Source organism: Neovison vison, chromosome 11 (genome assembly GCF_020171115.1).
Source record: "Neovison vison isolate M4711 chromosome 11, ASM_NN_V1, whole genome shotgun sequence".
Classification (NCBI taxonomy): domain Eukaryota; kingdom Metazoa; phylum Chordata; class Mammalia; order Carnivora; family Mustelidae; genus Neogale; species Neogale vison.
In genome coordinates, this window is record NC_058101.1 from 197848512 (window position 1) to 197867188 (window position 18677).

Below are 18677 nucleotides of genomic sequence, written 5' to 3' on the forward strand. Positions count from 1 at the left end.
CAGTGGCCTTGGATCCAAGGAGGATAGGGCGATATAAATATGAAATTTCCAATGCCGGCTATCAATCGTAGCCACATACAGATTAGGTATATAACTTATATATCCTACATTAGAACACAAACATTTTCTATCTATAACATATATGATACTATGTAAATATAGCAACACGTGATACGTCCATCTATATGAAAATAATAATTAATCAATAATCGAGGCCAGGAAAAAGTCCAAACATGAGACCAGAAAAGCATAACTACAACCAAACAAACAAAAATTTTTGGTCAAGCATGGAGAAAAGAGTGGTAAGGCAAAATAAACCCAAGGAAATAGAAAAGAAAAATAACGCGTGAAGCTTTGTGACAAAGGAAGAGAAAAAGGAGAGACAGGAAGGAGGGGGACCCGGGAGGAACATGCTCGGCGGAATCTGTCACCCCTAAGGGGCACATACACAGGCCAATGCTGGCCGGAAGTCCGGGATCTTCCCTCCACCTACCCAGAGTCACTGGCCCCAGAGTCCTAGATCTGGGGAGGAAATAATTCGCCAACGGTCGAACATCGGCAGTTCGGTTTTGTCCCTCGAATTCGAAATCGGCATCTCTGACCTCACCTCTCTTACCAAACCTATGGCATCTGCCACTTACTCTCTATATCGATCTTCCAAGCAGTTCTTTGAAGAAGATTCACCAGGAAACCCTGCTCAGCCTATCTGGAGGGCAGGTGCCTCCATTTCCCTTGCAGTCGCCGTCCGGCGCAGAGTTCTCTGTAAATATCCATCACACACACTTATTCCATGTGTTACATGATTAACTGTTTGCTTTACAGGAAAAGTCTGGAGCCACCGGGCCCAAACAGGGGGAATATCGTGAAATCCAAGTATTCCCACAGTAGGGATACGATTTCATAGTTAAATAAATTATTAAAGTCAGGTGAATACCTTCTTTTTATTATTCAGTGGCTCTCGATTTCACAGCTGTAACAGGGCAGAAGGCGCTCTGCTTGGCTTTTCTTTATGGAGGAAAAAAAAAGAAAAACCCACCACTCTAAACACTTAAAAATGAGTTAAAACCATACCATTTCCTTTGGAAAGAAAAGATTTTTATGAACTGTGACCATTCTCTCAAAGGAGTCAGAATCCTGCTTTCCATCTTCTTAGCAAAGTCACCACATTTCCTCCATGTGTCCCGCTCACTGGCTCGCTCTGAAGGGAACATACAGTTACCCAGCTTTCAGCACAGTAGCTTCTGGTCCTAGTGTAAAACCCACAGAGTCTTCCAGTATTCTTGTTCTCCCAAACTTCAGGCTTATAAGAGGACATGTCTGAGTTGAGATAGTTTAAAATATCTATAAACAAACATACACAACGGAAGTCGGATTTGTCCTTCAAAGCTGTCCCCTTGGGTAGTCCATGCTTATCCAGAGGACGCTGCCATCAGAGGTCCGCTCTGGGGGTTGCCTTTCCAAGAAAATCAGGTTCAACCTTACAGCTTCCTATTGTTTTTGACTAATAATGCTGTTTTCTAGCTTCATCGTTTGCTTTGAAAAAAGGGAGCTCATTCTCCAAGGACAAAGATTTGCTAGTGGGAAGGACAGCCAAGAGAGTATGTGATAGATTCTGGAGGTGGTGAGACACGGAGAGGAGGAATTCCCTACTTGGGAATATGTGGCTAGCCCCTGGGTGTTCCCTGGAAAGGGGACCACATTTATTTTGGGTGTAGAAGTTGTGATTTGAGGGCTAACAAAACAGACCAACCCCACTGCTTTCTGATTTCACAAAAAACACAGTTCTGGGCATCCCTAAGCCTGACTCTGCAAAATTTGAATAGCTAGCAAAAAAAAAAAAAACTGTAGCTTTTTCAGTATTCCTGGAAAAAGATTTCTGATCAGGTATTTCCCTTTTCAGTTGTTTTAATTCAAAAGCTCTAATAACAAAGATTGTATAATAAAAAAATTTGTTATAAACTCTCTATTGAGAGAAACGAATCAGTCTCACCTGAAGTACTTTTGTACCAAATACCAAATACCAAAAAAATCCACTTAGACATATAACCAAATGTTATTTAATATCTTAAAAAGTAACACAATCCAAAATGGATATTTCACACAACACTACATAAACAACATGAACACAATATTACCATATGGAGGGACTTTCAAATATAGACTTACAAAAATCCCTGTGCTTTTTTTCCTCTTAAGTTATTATACTAAGCATGACAAGCCATCATCATTTACAATATGGCACACCGACACGATAAAAACCATGTTACAAATGTGCTGTCGTAAATCAGTAACATTAGGGAAGACATTTCATGAACTGTAATTATTTCATATGAAATACTATACAATATAAACAGAACATCCATCTTGGATGACCTTTACAGCAACCAGAGACCAAGTAATTTAAAGTTTTGTTTTTTTTTTTTTTTCAGTGCAAACACATTTTATTCAAGGCAGTCTTGGCTGCAAAACTCCTTTCTAACATACAGTAAATCCCACTTGCACGTCTTAATTCATTTACCCCAATGCAATAGTCACATTCAGTCACTCGGAGAAAGATACCTGCAGAATTATGATCCCTTTAAACTTAACGTTGAAATGTAATTCTCTTCTAGAAAGTAGTGTCTATGTCAACTACTCTAAGGACCTTAACTTGTAGCTGTCAATACTTACATGAAGGTGACCAGAGGGCAGCTCTAGTCCTCACCCATCACGCGTGCACGATACCACACACTGTTTTGCCCTTCCACGGTGGAAACCGTGGTGGTGGATCAGTGTCTAGGTGGGAGAGTGGGACAGAGGCAGGGAGTAAGGACCCGGGAAGACAGGTGGGCAAGGAGCTGCTGAGTGCGTACTTCGTGAATCTCCCGTAACTGCAGAGGACTGATACTAAAGGAGCTCTCAGATCTCAGATTTGGTACCTCTTCTGGGTGGGAGCAAAGGAACTGGGATGCCAAGGTCAGCCTTTGGTCAGGGGGGTAGGCAGCTGTGCATGGACCAGCCAACCATCTAGCCTTACATTTGCTGCCTCACTTGTGGAACTCCCCTTCCCTCCTTGGCAGGGTGTGTGTGTGTTCTCACTGGAAGCCAACAATGAGCAGTTGAAGCCCTAGAACTGATAATATACAATCACAAGGTTTAGTCCCCCTTGAGCCTTATAGAATTCTCAACCCTGCCAATCAGCAACTGTAAGTCACGGAACAACTGTGAAAACACAGGATTATGTGTTAGAGGGTCGATCACTGGGGAGCTCTCTCTGGGCTGCTGCTGCAAAAGATGCAGAGATGAACTCAATCGGGGAGATGCCAAGCCTATTTCAAACACTCCAGGAAATTACATCATGAAGTTTTTTCGCATATATAATTTATGAAATGTCTCCAAATAAAAATCTATGGGAAAATACTGGATGTATCCTTCCTTCTGTAAAACCTTCTGAGAGAATGACAGAGTGACGGCTGATTCTTTAATCTAACTTGGCAAAGATCAGACCGATGGTAATCTCCTTCCTGCCTGTATTTTACTAACCCCAAGCAAAACAAGGTTTTCCATGCTTTTGGATTCGTTCTTCCTGTGTTCTAGCTTCCCCAAGCCCTAAACACGTGCAGACACCTGGCTTGCTAACAGAAGAGAATGGGCAGGGCCGTGGCTGGGGTGGGGGTTGGGTAGGCGGGGGATGGGAGGTGGGGGAAAGGAGAGGACGGGATCACTTCTGCTTGGGACACTGCTGTCTGTGGGACAGCGTGTTGTTAGCTGGTTCTGTGACTAGCCCGTGGCAATGGAGAAGGTCCTCAGCAAGGATCTGGTATCCCCGACTTCGAGGAAACACTGAGAACTAGGTCGGCTCCCTTGGAAAACCAGATTCTTCCGGGTAGGACTCAATATATTGTCGTGTGCTCAAGGAGCACAGTCAAGAGTACTTGATAAACTTTTTAAATTACAGTTTCTGTTGCAGCACCTGTCCACTGCCCAGAGCAGTCATGTTCCTGAAGGATGGTATTTCGCACAGGAATTACCAAAGCCCAATAGGAAACTGTAAACGAGGGTGTACGTCTAGGACCTGCCTCTGATCGCAACAGCATGGGGGTGGGTTTTGCAAAATTCCAAACACCCTGAACTGTTTGAATGAAAATGGACAAGAGTGTACAGTTGTTATTTGTTTTCTTTGACTTTATTAGCACACATCAGAAAAATAGCATTGTATTTAGGGATTTCTCATGAGGGTCTATCAAACAGATAGAAAACAGATCACTGGTAGCTGCCACGGAAATTTCTGGGTAATCTGAGGTCCCTCCTTCTCTCTCTCCATTTCAAGTATGGGTATTACAAATAGGACCTGCTTAGTTAACTGTCTGTCAATCTGAATGCTTTGGAAGCACTTTGAGATCCCAAAATGAACTGGCGAAGTCATGATCGCCTGTTGTTGGCTTTTCATCAAGCTCAAAATACTGCCCATGTTATAAATGGCTAGACTTTTCAAAATAGGTTCACTATTGTGCGCTATACGCCTATAATTTAGGTTAAAAACTTTATTTTCAAGTACACTTGGTGGCGATCAGTGGTTTATTCTGGGTAGGATTTTACAAAGCTGTGCCAACCTAAAACCAAACCAAACCAAACCAAACCAAAAAACACACAATGCTTTCCTTTTCATCCAACAGGTTTTTCTTCCCCCTGGCGGTTGCGATAGAATTGGAATTCACATCCTCGAACCGCTGGTTGGGCTCTGAGAAAGGGAGACTTGGGAACAGCTGGTGTTCAGATCATTATTAGTCCAGATTAACCTTGAACTTATGCCTCCTGAACTTGCACTTCACAACATCAGAGAAGCACTAATTTGGTATTTTTATCTTGTTTGGTCCCGATTCAGCTCCTCTAGCTGTCTTCTCTATTTGATGGCACCCCCCCCTTTTCATATGCTCATTGAGGTCCCCTGAGATGTGCAAAATATATAAAATGGAATATAAAGTATTTAACGGAACACAGCTCTTTTAATTAAGATGACGTTTGGGCTCGGGATGCTAGCAGGTGAGTGAAGGCAGAGAGGCCCAAAGTACTTCAAAGCCGGCACAGTCCAAATTTGTTGTGTGTCTTCAGTTACTGAAAACCTAGAATTTCCACATCTGATTCTGACAGGACTAAAGAGTTTGCTAAATTATGTTTACCGATCGATCGGCTCGGCTCTTCCCCCCCCCCTCCCCCGGGGAGAACTCTTAGCAGGAGTGGGGTGGGGGTGGGGCGGTGGGGAAAGACCAGAGATTCCAACTTCCTTTCGTTGGTAACAAAATCAAGTGTGCTTTCGTGGGAAAGAGAGGAGAGACAGGTTTACATCTGAAAGCGCAATAATGCCGTAAAACCAAACCACGGCCATGAAGAAGTCACGAGTCTACAGGGGCAGTCACTGACACACACACGGAACGCCATGGCCTCATGTCTACGGAGGTTTTCAACTTTGCTTTTCTGAACAATACACTTTAAACACACTGCTGCCGTTTCATCAAATTTATGGAGGTAGTTATATGTAAAAAATAAAAATTGCCATAAAGTAATATGCTGCATCATAATAATACATAAGTGTGCAAAATGCCGACAGACGGGTTGACCCTTTAGAGTTGAACGCTACACAGAGATTCAAGCAGACTCAGTTCTGTAAACCTTTCAGCTGATAAACTCTAAGTGAAGACTAGATCAGCAGCCACGTCACACAAAGCTCTATCAGTTCAGGGGAGGACAAGGATGTTGGCAAAGCTTGGCGTGGGCTGAGGGTTTGGTCACTGAGACGCTCACCCGCCGTCCGGAGGACCGTCTCGGGTCACATCTGTAACAACGCTTCCGGCCGCCACGCCTCCCCCATCCAGAACTCCTCATTAACTGCAGACGGGGACACTTCCACACGGAACGTCTGCTTACATCGTAACATCTTTAAAGCCCATCTTTTCTACGCTAATGGCTCCAGGTCTAAGGGAGTCGCCGACGTTGTTTTTGAAATCATGTACCCCATAGCATCGGGCGAATGGTATACACGTTTTATTTGAATCATGTCTTCTGTAAACCTATTTCTTGTGGAATACTGATAAATTCCTATTTTAAAGCTTCTCTTAAAGGTAATGCTTTCCTTTCTGGTCCACGCTGCGTTTGATTACTATAATGGCTACTTTCAGAGGATCAACGAGAGGCTGATGTATTGTTTCAATGGTTACGTTATTTATGAACTGATGGTACGATTTGACACTCGAGAGCAGGTTTTTTGGAAAAAAAGGAATTTAGACAGGAGAATTTGGTAACCGTATGGTATATAACTCCCCAGGGAAACAGACTGTGTGTGTAGTCTATTAGTTACATTATCATTCCTCCTGGACATATTTAAGCAATGAGACAAATAGTGCATTTCGGGGCAATCGGGACATGCCTTGGAGGAAATAAGGCATGAGACTGAAAGCCAACTGACTTAAAGCATTTTAGTGGGATGGGGGTTTTACCAAGAAATGTGCTTATGTTTCATTCTAAGCACAAACAAAGGAATCTAGACTAAACTTGAGGAGTCCAGTTTGACCTAATGCGACTTCCAAATATCTGAAAAAGCATGAGAGACTATCCACATGCTTCAAGAATAGGTCCAATTATGTGCCGGAGTGCATTCTTTAAACAGATCCCTAGTGATTAAACCTGTACTGAAGCAGAAATGTTGCACACATTTTTTGCCAATTACCGTAGTCTGAGGTGGAAAGAGTTTAGATTTATTTTTGGATATATATTTTATTATATGGCTCCAAACAGCACATGCTACTGAACTAAACTTTTGGTCAGACCATTTGCTTGTGTCATATGCAACCCTTCTGCAAATAATTTGTCATTATCGACACATTGAGTCCATTGTTCTCATAGAATAAGATGGGGAGTTTTGAAATGTCTCTTTTCTGTGAAGTTGAAGCTCAAGGTTATTGGTAATCCCTATGCTGCTGAGTCTTCTTTGTATTCAACAAGACGTTGTAAACCAAAGCAACGTGTTAACAAACCATTTTGAAATAAGTTGGGCTAGGAACTATACATCCACCTAAAAAATGCCTCCTGAAATTGGTTACAAAGTATCTGTAAACATTACTCTGGCATAGTTCATGTATGCATAATTGTTACTCTGATAAATTTTAGGGGAGTACAAGTTCGGATTATACCATACTTGCAGAATGAGCACATTCTGTTGGTAATTACATGGGCACCTGTAAATTTCTAATCAAAAATTATTTTAAAGTTTTCTCTATAGATATCTTTCCAGGAATAAAAGGCCTGAAGTTCAACTCTCCCTAACTTTGCTCTTTCCTATAACCACTAAAAATGATCTCCCATAGCCTAATTTAGGCATTCTATTTAAAACTACATAAAATAGATTAATGTCCTTCCATTAGAAAGAATAACACCCCCAGGCCATACTCTTCATTTGTATCACAAAGAACATTTTGCTTTTAAACAAACTAATCACTGTATCTATTATAGTAAGATAGGATCATCATAAGGATCACAAGGAGGAAATTATCTTCCTTAAATATTTGACTGACAGCGTTAGAGAGTCCACATTTCTCCCCCTTCCATCCCTCAGTGCCGTGCCCCAGCCAGGCTGGGGATCCCCTTCTTCACCCACTTCAGAATCAAAGGCCTATATTCCTGTTCGTGATTATGGAAGGTTAAAAATCAGACAAGCATCTGTTTCACTTAAAAACAAAATCCTGAAAAAAAACAAACACTCCCAGAATTTCGATCACGACCCCTTCTGACACACTTCCACCGGCTCCTGCAAAAAACTGTGTCATGAAAACTCACAGTGAAAAATGACGGGTGCATAAACAATTCACACACAAAGGGCTGGGGTCCCTTCCGGTCAGGTTGACATTGATCTCCCTCAAGCTGGACCCTGGCATTGGACATTTTGTGGTGGCTTACGCTTTTTTTGTCCTTTTTTGTTTGTTTGTGTTTGGGAAGTGTCAAGGATCAGTTCCGTGGCACCCTCCGGCCACAGACTGGGAGCAACGCACATCTGTGGCATTTAAAAATGGAATTGGCAACTTCATGACATTGTAATGCATACCACACTTACAGTGTCTAGACTTTCCTATGTGTGCTCAGTTACAAGTAGTGAAACAAACGTATACATATCACCCCTACTGCTATTCGGTTGCTACAGAGCCATAAATGTGAAAAGCAATACTCTGAAATAAAGATTTTTGTTTGTTTTTTTGTTTTTTTGTTTTTTGTTTTTTTTGCCCTAGCCTACTTAGCAGCACAGTTTAAGTAAACACAAAAACTGTGGTCGAGATGCTTGTCTTTCCCCAGATGTAAACATCAGTCCCAGTGTCGTAAACTTGGCTGTATCGAATGAGACAGGAGATCGGAGACAGTTACGACTGTCACACACTAGTAACAGAAGCTTGCAAGCAGTTGGAAGGTTTCTGTAATTTCTCAGCTTCGTTGGTCGCTGGGTCCGTGCTCGCTCGGAAGTTGAAGGCCGGGCCAGCTCCGCCGTGGACTGGGCTCAAGGTAGCATTCTGACGCCGGTTACTTTCAACAATGCTGGACGTGTTGGAAGCCAGGCTCTCCCGAGTGCTAAAAGAGTAAAAAGGGTTTGTTTTGTTTTGTTTTCAACATAAATAATTATCTCTTGAGCCCCAGAGGAAGAGCAAATGATGTGGTTAATGGATTTCCTCTGCTGGCTCATGATGTCATATATACACCGTCTCCCACTGATTATTCACATATGCTCGTCCAACGTGGGCTCCAGAAACTCTCACACACGTTAAAATCCACGGCACCCTGAATAACGGGTTTTCATCCAGCTAAGTGCACTTTAAATGTTTTCCCCTTCCTTCCCCATTCAAGGAAACTGCTTCCAAATTTGATGGATCAATCACTATCACGTTCATTTTAGAAAAGAATCCTCTTAAGTACACATATGCGATGATTGTATTTCAGGCTGGAAATTCACTGAATAAATGAATAAACTCAATTTTGCCCCTAATGATTCTGTTTTCATTCCTGATTAGCAGATTTTGACTTTGGTGGACTTCAAGGCATACCATTAGCTAATCTGGCACTCTGATGGGAATAAAATTCTTCTTAAAACACTTCACGCCTCTGTTTCAAATGTTAACACTTTCACGGAAATACGATGTATTTCCAGATCAGGAATCTTAGATTCCCCCATTCATTTGTGAAGTTTACATTGGTAGCAATATTTTATTTTTCAAGGCTTCTTATGGACAGAGGTGATTTAAAGGTATTTCTACTTCTCTTCTAATTTTTAAAGTTAGAACTTCTTGAATCTTGATTCAGAACATTAACATTTTAAATGTGTAGGGCAATAGCAGAAATAAGGTTACTTAGCCTGATGGATAGGAACTGGACAGGTTCTATATTCAAAGTCCTCAAAATAGGAATAAGAAACTTAAGTTTACAAAGATACTGAAGAAACCACAAGGATGCTCAAAACATCCATTCACCTGACTGGGCAGATTCAGAGTTTAGAAAATACTCTACGAGAGTTGGCCCCCCCGTTGCTGATTTCAGCCTGCTGAAACGAGTCGGCAGGTCAGACTGCTTCAGCAGACATCCTCACCACCTCTCCGTCAGTCCCACACTAAATTAACAGCCATTTTGTCTGAACCCCGCATAGATTTTTTTCCCAGTATCGGAGTGCAGAGTGTTCATATGAAATCTTCTGTAAGCCTAAACGTCAGGAAGGGTTTACACGTGCTTTCCAAATGCTCTTCATTAATGCCCTTCGCTGCTACAGAAGACCCACGTTAGTACCTGTTTTTGCTGAGTGTAAGAAATCTGAAGATTTTTGCTTTCACGAAGAAAGCTGTTACTAACATAGGGTCTTTCGTAAAAGTGAAGGGATGTTAACACAAAGTTTCAGAAAGCAGGGGATGCTTGTACTGTGTTTGGTGGCACTTCCTAGATAGTGGATTATTTCATCCTAACCCTTGTGGCCTTGAGTGTGCCAAGGGGTAGCTGTTTAAAAGGAAGTTTCGTCATCAACTACCAAAAAGACAACTGGATCTTTCTTGACTGCAAAGGGCACCTCCAGAAGGTTAATGTGTTTACAGAAATAAGTCAAGTTCTTTCATTGTGCTTATGGTAGATCTGAGCATACCTACAGAATACCCCAGAACATCACCACTAAAGCGATGTTAAGTGTTAGACTCACCTACTTACCTGCCTTACCCTTTCCCTAAGAAAATTCATCAGGGGCTTGCCAGCACCTTTGCTGAGGCCTAGGATCCGGCGGAGGAAGGAAGAAGGCAATCAACACGTAGAACCCCAAACATACTGTGACATGTTCCTTCAGTTTCACTCTTAACTGCGAGAGTAACTTTTTATAGTATTCTATTTCCCCATCTCTAAAATGAGGAGGGTTAGGGGATTAACCTACTCACAGAGTGATTGTGAAGAAGTAAGCGTCGATGAATCTGTATGCTAAAAAGCTAGATACATTATAATTATTTCAGTTGTACATATGGCATCTAATGAATGAAGCAGCTACTATGACGTGATTTCAGAATGCCTTGGTTACTGGTGACCCCTTTTCTATGGAAAAATGCATTTTAAGGTCCAAAGGCCCTTAAACCCGCTTAAGCCTTTGAAATCAGCTTTCAAGGCAGGGTTTGCACTCATCAGGCACCCGCTGTATGCCAGGCACTGGACCAGGCACTGTGCACACACATCACTGCTAAAGATCATCTAAGCTGGGAGCTGTCTGTGCTCGAAGATGCCTCTGACCACCTCTGGGCAGAGTCATTCATAGTGATGAATAGATACAGCACTCCAGTTTCTCCAAACGGTATATATTTCGTTACTGCTGTAATAATGAGGGCAGGGTGCCACGCTCCTAATGAGGGCTCTGGGTGTGATGAAAAAACTAAGGGAGATAGAACATTAGCAGTAGAAATAGTCCTCCTATTTAAAAGTTCTTGATCTTTGTTGGAAAAGAAACCCCATGGAATAAGAGGACAGGATTTTAGAAGCAGATGTAAACAGATCAGGTATGGGGCTCCTCCTGGATGCACACACCTCCCTCGCCCCACGCTCCAACAGCGCATGCTCACACCCTATAAAGTGGGCACGTCCCTGGCCGCTCTGCACCCTCGGATTTTCACACTGTGTTTGTCAGCCTGTTTTTGGCCTCAGATTTGGAGTGGCAGGTTTTTTAGGTCAAGAGTTTTCATGTTCAATATCCGATCTTAGAGCAGAATTGAAGCTTCTACTTTGTTTCCGTCTAAAAAACGCTTGCAGTCCCAACAAAAGGGACTGAAGAATTTTGGGAATGTGGCTGAACACGACTTCTGAGCTAGCATGGAAAGCTCAGAGTGTGAGGATCACCTTTCTTGGTCTTTGTTGTTGTTATTGGATCTTAGTTGCTCAGTAGAGGAGGTACTAAAAGACTCAAATAAATGACCCACTTAAAGTTTCTGTATCTCACGGCACTGGAGACGTACCAGCCTGACAATGCTACTTGGCTAAAATCCTCCTCCTGCTAAAGAATAAAACTCCCTAGAACTCAAATATTCTCCTCTACAGACCACGATCATGCATCAGAAAACAACTTAGTTGATTAACTGAGGTGTGCCGAAAATACGGTTTAAAATGGTTGTGACCTACTTTCTAACCACAGGATATTAAATGCAAAAGAGGCAAAATTAGGAATTATTCTGTAGATTATCTAACTGCATGAAATTTATGGGCCATCTATGTATTCCTACGGAGAAAATTCTACCTAACAGTAGTGGAGAGACATGTAGCTAAGTGGGAGAAAGTTGTCCCCTCAGAACCATCGTACCTTTTACGGTGACAAAGCATTTAACCTTAAGTACCTTATTAAATGAAAATAAACTCACTTCCAGAAATAATCCCGTTCACAAATTCTATATTCTGCCCCCCGACTTTAGAGATAAAACAATACATTCTGTGGCAAGACTGGTTCAATGATCTCATGAGTATTTATTTGCCCCCAAACAAACCAAAAAACCTTTCAATATTCTGTGGTGGTAGGCTGTTGAGTTAGAACCCATTAAGCTACTCTCAATGTCTCTGTAGCAGTTCTGTCTGGAGGACAGCATTCTGCCCTCTGTGGTGGTGCTGGGGCCAAGGGGCACCACGCAAGTTCAGAAACCAATGTGTAAAGCACGAGGGAGGCAGAGTCTACATAGTAAAAAACAGGTGAACATAAGGTACAGGCAGATAAACCACACCTTCCATAAGCCATGGTTTTGAACTTCTACTGTCAATTACAGACCTTCGATGATGCCTCCCTGGTAGCCACTGTTAGAAATTCAAGAGGAAACAAAAAAGAGCAGAAGAGGGAAATAGAAAGAAAAGGAGATATAAAATAATTGGTAAATAAATTTAAATTTGATTGAGGGTTTAAAAAAATATATTTAGTGTAAGTTATTTTGTAGAAAAGTCACTCGATAGGCCAGTCGTTTTCGGATGGGGGCCATGGCTCCCTGAGGTCAGTTAGGGCTCCATGAGGGAAAGGCAGAGGAGACTTGGGGCTCCTGGGCTCACACCCACTTTAAGAAGAGCACCATCTCTGGTTTGTTTGGACATTAGAATTCCACACACGTATTAACTTAGATAAAAAGGTTACATGGCAAAAATAATCCTCATCATAATAAAAAACTAGCCCTTTAAGAAATAACAAAGGCCAAATATGGGGCCGATTAGAAATTCCCAATTCTGATCTGGGGATGTGCTGTCCCCAAATTATCTAGAGATAAAGTGAAATGATCACAACAGAACTAAGTTTCATTCTTAATAATTAAAATAAATGAAGTTCATCATCGTATCTGAGTACTCGTTAAAATGATCAGTATCGCAGAATCTTGGGAATCACACCTAATGAGAAATGTCCACCTCTTAGTAGTATTTCTGCATCTCAGAGTCACCAATCTGGAGTAGAATTTAGAAGGAGAATTAGGTCCCAAGCTACCCTTGGAGGAGAAGGAAGAGTTAAGGAGGAAATAAAAAGTTGCATAGACTCTCTTTTGCTTTCTTAACCCCTGAACCACTTCAGCATGCCGGAGATGGCTGTTAGGCATCGCGTGCACTCTGTTAATCCTCTCTGAATTACCAGCTATGATTAGAGGGCCTTAATGGTCTGTATCAATGCTGCAGGAGGAGAGAGAAAAGTGTGGGCACACACTCTGATCTAAGGGAACAGAGTCTCCTCTCTCTTCTGTGAAAGACACAAGACTCCATTTCTCTGTGGATGTGAAGTGGGAGGGAGCACACAGGGTTGGGATTAGAAGGGCAACTAGCATCTAGCACCCCCAGGAAGGTGCTGAGATCTGCTTGTCCCACTAGAAGGACCCTCTCCTTGAGCCAAGAGATTTATACCCAAGACCTACCCAAACCCCAGGTGACTACTGACCACTCATTCTACTCAAGAAATTACTAAAGTTAAAAAACCAACCAACCAACCAAACAAACAAAAAACCCTTCTTTTATCTGCACGGTGCTAACAGAAACATAGAAGAAAAATCCTGGAAAATGTTTGTCCTAGTTATATTGGCCTGATGCCAGTTTGAGGGAGGGAGCCAACCCACCAGTCCAGATTGGTGATCTCTACAGCTGCAGAAACATTTGTTTCAATTCCTGAAAAAGAAGTCAGAAACAGGTTGTTAATAGCGCAACTCACATAACCCTTAACCCGCATTCACAGAATTAAAACAGTGACATCGGAAGCTTTTCAAGTTATTTTTATAAAGCCCCGGGCCCTGGTGGGTGTGTGCGTGCATGCACACGTGTGTGTGTGTGTGTGTGTGTGTGTGTGTGTGCGTGTGCACGCAAACAGCGATGTTTCTCCCTACCGTGGGGAGTTGAATCCACTGTCCACAGTGATGCTGCTGCTGTCCATGCTGTCGAGGCGTGCTGAATGGGTGGCTCTCTGGTTGCTGCTGCTGTCGGTTTCTTTTGGGGCCAGGAGGGTGAGGTTCTTCTCAAACTTCCTCTGCAAGTCTCTTTCCTTCTCCCTCTCAAGGAGCCACTGCATGGTGCCTACATCATCTCTGTTTTTTTCTTCTTCCGTGTTTTTGTTGGCCCCTTCCTCAGAGTCATCGTCGTCGGAGACATTGTAATAGTCGAAAGAGGCTTCCTGGTTCCCCCCCGACTCCTGCTGACGCTGGGAACCGGGCATCGCTGGTGCCACCGAGGTTCCCAGCGACGGCTCCAGTTTCTCGCATCGGCCTGGCAGTGTGTCGGCAGGGGTCTTCGGGAGAGATTTGAGGAGGGACAGGCTCGATTTGTGATAGCTGTTGACAGACAAGGTGCTGTGAAGAGGTTTGAACAATGTGTCTTTGCTGAATATCTCTTTCCTCTTGTCCAGGCTGCTGGGCTCAGCGCTGTGGTGCTGGACGAGGCGTCCATTGGCCATCCCTTCTGCCCCTGTGCCCGAAGCAGCTGGGCCCCCACCTGGCCCTTTTGGTGACTCCTCCTTGTGCCCTACAGGCTCTCTAGAAGAATGTGGGGCCTGCCTGTCAGGCAGAGGCAGCTTTTTCACCCCTTCCGCCAGAGTTAGAGTGTCATGATCCTCTTTGTTCTTTCCCAGAGGTGACGGCGCCGTGAGGACCGTCTCACTGGAGGTGTTGCACTGGAAATAGTCATCTGTAGCTGTTTTTGTGGGACAGGATGGCAAACTCTCAGGGGGTTTGCCCGGCTCCAAAAGGCTACAAGCACTGGAAGGCTCCTTGCTGCCACCGACTATTTCTGGAATACACACCTCTTTATAGCTAGTGGATGAAACATGAGCCCTTTGATGACCAATTGTTTGTGCAGGCCTTAAAGTACTGTCATCAATGTAGGACTGGCTGGGGGTTTGGTCATCTTGGCTACAGCCTTCAGCCAGGTCTTCGGGTGTCCCTAGAGAAGAAGCACCCAGAGGGCCCTTTGAGTTATCCATCGATCTGGATCTCTCCTTGGCTTTGCTGGATCTCTCATTCCTGGACCTTCGGTCCTGGGTATGGCTGTGGCTTCGGTGCACTTTTGAGTGGGAGCTTCCCCTGGAAGGTTCAGGAAAAGGCATCTCAGTTCTCCTTTTGGCCAATTCCCCAGACACATCCCATTCTGGGGTCATGGGGAAATGAGACTCGATCACGTTCGTGTTGCTATGCATGATGAAGTTATCTCCTTTGTGTTCAATGATGAAGCAGCCCTCCCTGGGTGCCCTGGTAAGAGGATCACAAAAGTCATACTCTCTGTCACCGGGGAGATCCAGATGAGAACCATCCGAAGGGTCTCCTTTAGACACTCGTGTCTTGCTGTGTGACCGAGATTTTCCATGGGACTTGCGATGAGTCCTACTCTTTTTACTTCTTCCACTGTGATGGGCAGAGGACCCAGCTTTACTCCTATGCGCTTTTTCTTCTTCTAGTTTCTTCATTAGTGCAGTGTGCCTCATGACATTTTCCACGGTCAAGTCCGGGTTAATGCGCCTAATGATTTCCATTTCCACTTCCCTGGGGATAGTAGTTGGTGTGTCTTCGTCTCGCAGGGGCCACTCCTCAGGAGGAAACTGGGCTGAGAAATTGGCGAGTTGTTTGGTCTTATCTTTTTTAAAACTCAGCCGGAATAATTTAAGCCCGAATTTTTTGGACTGCTTTTCACCATCTTTAGGTTTTGAGAGAGTTTCTGTCTTATAAGAAAAGTTTACAGTACTTTTGCTCTTTTCAGTGGGTGGCACCTGGCATAGTGAGGGAGGACAATAGGGGTCTTTGCAGTCCTTGGCGGGTTTCCTCTGCAGGGTGGAAGCAAGCATGCTGTGCATGTCTTCTCTGCAGCAGTGGCAAGAGTCGCAGTGGTTTCTGGGTAACGTTCTTTCCCTGACGCAGCCTGAGGCAGAGGGCGTTATGGTTCCCGGTTGCGGAGAGGTACACTGAGACCTGTCAGGTATCCTCTCGTCCAAATGGTACCATTTACTGTTAGTTCTTATGAGAGAGGGAGTAATGAAATAAGTCTGTGGGGTCACGATGAAATAGCCATCTGGAGTTGGGTAGATCTTCCGCTCCCGCACCAGCGTGTTCAACGTGTGCCGTAGAATTTCTTGACTTGGGGTGGGAACACCTGAAACCAAAGGAATAAAGACTCTTGAGAACATAGAGGGAACCTGCAGCTGCTTCCTGATTTTTTCCGAATCTTCTATGAACTGAATGTTTGGACCCCCACCCCCAATATTCCTGCATGTGAATCCTCATCGCTGATGTAAGGGTACCAGGAGGTAGGGCCTTTGGAAGGTGACTAGGCTTAGATGGGCTCCTGAGGGGCAAGGCCCTTGGGATGTGCCCTCGTAAGAAGAGGAAGAAGCGAGAGCCCCCTCCTCTTGCCATGTCTTCAAGCCAGCAAGACGGTCCTCACCAGACACCAAATCTGCTGGAGCCTTGATCTCAGAGCTCTTAGCCTTCCAGGACTCTGAGGATTAAATGTCTGTGGCTTCAGCCCCCCCCCCCCAAGTCTATGGCATTTTGTTACAGCAGTCCAAACTCAGACAAAATCCTACCAATTTTGCCAAGCTTCCGAGTACTTCACATGGCAAGTCAGCAGGACCCGGAGGTGCTCAGGAAGAGAGATGGAAGCAGGTGCAGAGAGACTGACACTTTTGTCACAAACCTTAACTGCACTGAGCCATCGAAGGCAGAGTGTTTGGGGGCGCCTGGGTGGCTCAGTGGGTTAAGCCTCTGCCTTCAGCTAGGGTCATGATCTCAGGGTCTTGGGATCCAGCCCCGCATACAGCTCTCTGCTCAGCAGGGAGCCTGCTCCTTCCTGTCTCTCTGCCTGCCTCTGTGCCTACTTGTGATCTCTGCCTGTCAAATAAATAAATAAAATCATTTAAAAAAAAAAAAGCAGAGTGTTTTTAAAGGAGGGGAAAATGAAAAATGTTTTACATGATGTAATATACATTTACCAAAAAAAGTCTTCCTTTATAGAAAAAAAATAGGGACACTGAGTTGAAATAGCGGTCTTGGCACTTGAAAACAATCAGAACACGTACAGAGTCTAGTGTATACCCTGGAAGCTACACCACACACTCATTTTTCAAGACTAAGCTTACTTAATAAACTTAATTTTGTAAGTTACATCAAAGGGCAATTAGACTTGACCATGGCTCAAGATGCACCCTCCAATTCTGAAACCATGACCTTTGGTTTTGAAAAGGACAACAGGGTCGGTCGGGTTTAAGTGAGAACATTCTCCTTCTCAGACTGAGTCTGTAGGAAGGAGGTTACTTCGTAACCCAAAGGTCCTAAGGAATACACCTGTGGAAATTTAGATGCTCTGCGTCCATCTGGTCACTGCCAAATATGCCATATTCACTAGTATAGAAATTCCAGAAGAAAGGGACAGACACTTCCTGGTACCAGGACTGACACTGTTTTCAAAGGGCTTTGTGTGCATAGCCCTTTGTGTATTTATGCCTTGTCTCTCTTAAAGGACAGAATCAAGAATCCAAATTTATTAGAGAGTATGAACTTTCCAGGTTACAGAGCATTCATGTATTTCTAGGGCTTTCTCCATCCCTCAATGCCAGGCCCACGGAGTATGCTAGTACTAACTGATTTGACCTGCATGCCAGAGTTTGGAAATGGGTCAGGTCGAATCATACTGCCAATGTTCAACCGTGTCTGACCCACAAAATGACAATTACATGTGACTCAGCCTAACACAGTTAGGGCAATGGAATGTGGAGACTGAAAGCCTGGAGCCCAGGGCCACGTGGCTAGATTCAAACTCCAGCTCCATTGCAACGAGCTGATGGTAGTGGTTGAATTAGGCAGCCTCCCCTGCCCACACCCTTCCTGTGTTTATATCTAATGCCCCAAACCTCAGAATGGGACCTTGCTTGGAAACAGGGCCTTTGTAGAGATAAACAAGTTAAAATGAGGTCATTGGCGTGGGCTCTTCTCCAGCATGACCAATGTTCTCCTACAAAGAGGAAAGTGGGCAGAAGCACATGCATGGAGAGAAGACAATGTGAAGAAACACTGGTTGAAGATGTCCATCCATGAGCCAAGGAGTGTGGTCTGGAGCCATGTCTACCCTCAACAGACCTCGGAAGGAACCAGCCAACTGCGCTGATATCTTGATTTTGTAGTTCTAGTCTCCTGAACTGTAAGACAATAAATTTCTGGTGTTTATGCCCCCGTACCTTGTTAGGCTGTGCTAAAAACACAGCAGGTACCGCCTTAGGCAACTTAATTACCCTGAACCTCTGCTCACGGTCATCAGATTGTGGATGACAGCAGGTACCCTCACAGGGTAGTTCTGAGTTTAAAGGAGTTTAATGTATGGACAGCAGTACCTGAGATGCAGTGCGGGCTCTAGAAACATTAGCTGGTAATCGTCTCAACTTTGGGGCAGGACCCATGGAAACCAGATTACCTTCAGAGAACATCATGTAGCAACCTAGAAGAGCAGGGCAAACTCAGTTTGCCACAATCCTTCCAAAACTACAAAAGTGGGATATGAAAACATGAGTAGTGGCCCGGGAGAGTGTCCCATGAATATGATGTGACCCGTCCATCCATCCCTGCTACCATCTTCAGAAGGCATCCTTTGTGACCAACGTGGGAAAGGCAACATTGCTTTTGAATAATGAATTGTTTAGTATAATCATCTAATTTTTGCACTGCACAGTTTCCCTT

At 43.9% G+C, this 18677-nt stretch overlaps 1 protein-coding gene across 6 annotated transcripts in view; it reads right to left on the reverse strand.

Annotated features, from left to right (window-relative positions):
- Window positions 1-2041: 2041 nt before the first annotated feature.
- Window positions 2042-18677, reverse strand: part of STOX2 (storkhead box 2) — a 176211-nt gene continuing 159575 nt past the window's right edge. For 5 of the 6 annotated variants that reach the window (XM_044225642.1, XM_044225639.1, XM_044225643.1 and 2 more), the window contains 2 exons: window positions 13854-16101; window positions 2042-8589 (listed from right to left, as the gene is read on the reverse strand). In XM_044225642.1, coding sequence (XP_044081577.1) covers window positions 8394-8589; window positions 13854-16101 — 2444 coding nt within the window. In that variant the 3' untranslated portion in view covers window positions 2042-8393. Of the gene's footprint in view, window positions 8590-13589; window positions 13639-13853; window positions 16102-18677 lie in introns of all 6 variants that reach the window. The other variant, XM_044225645.1, reaches the window with a different exon arrangement.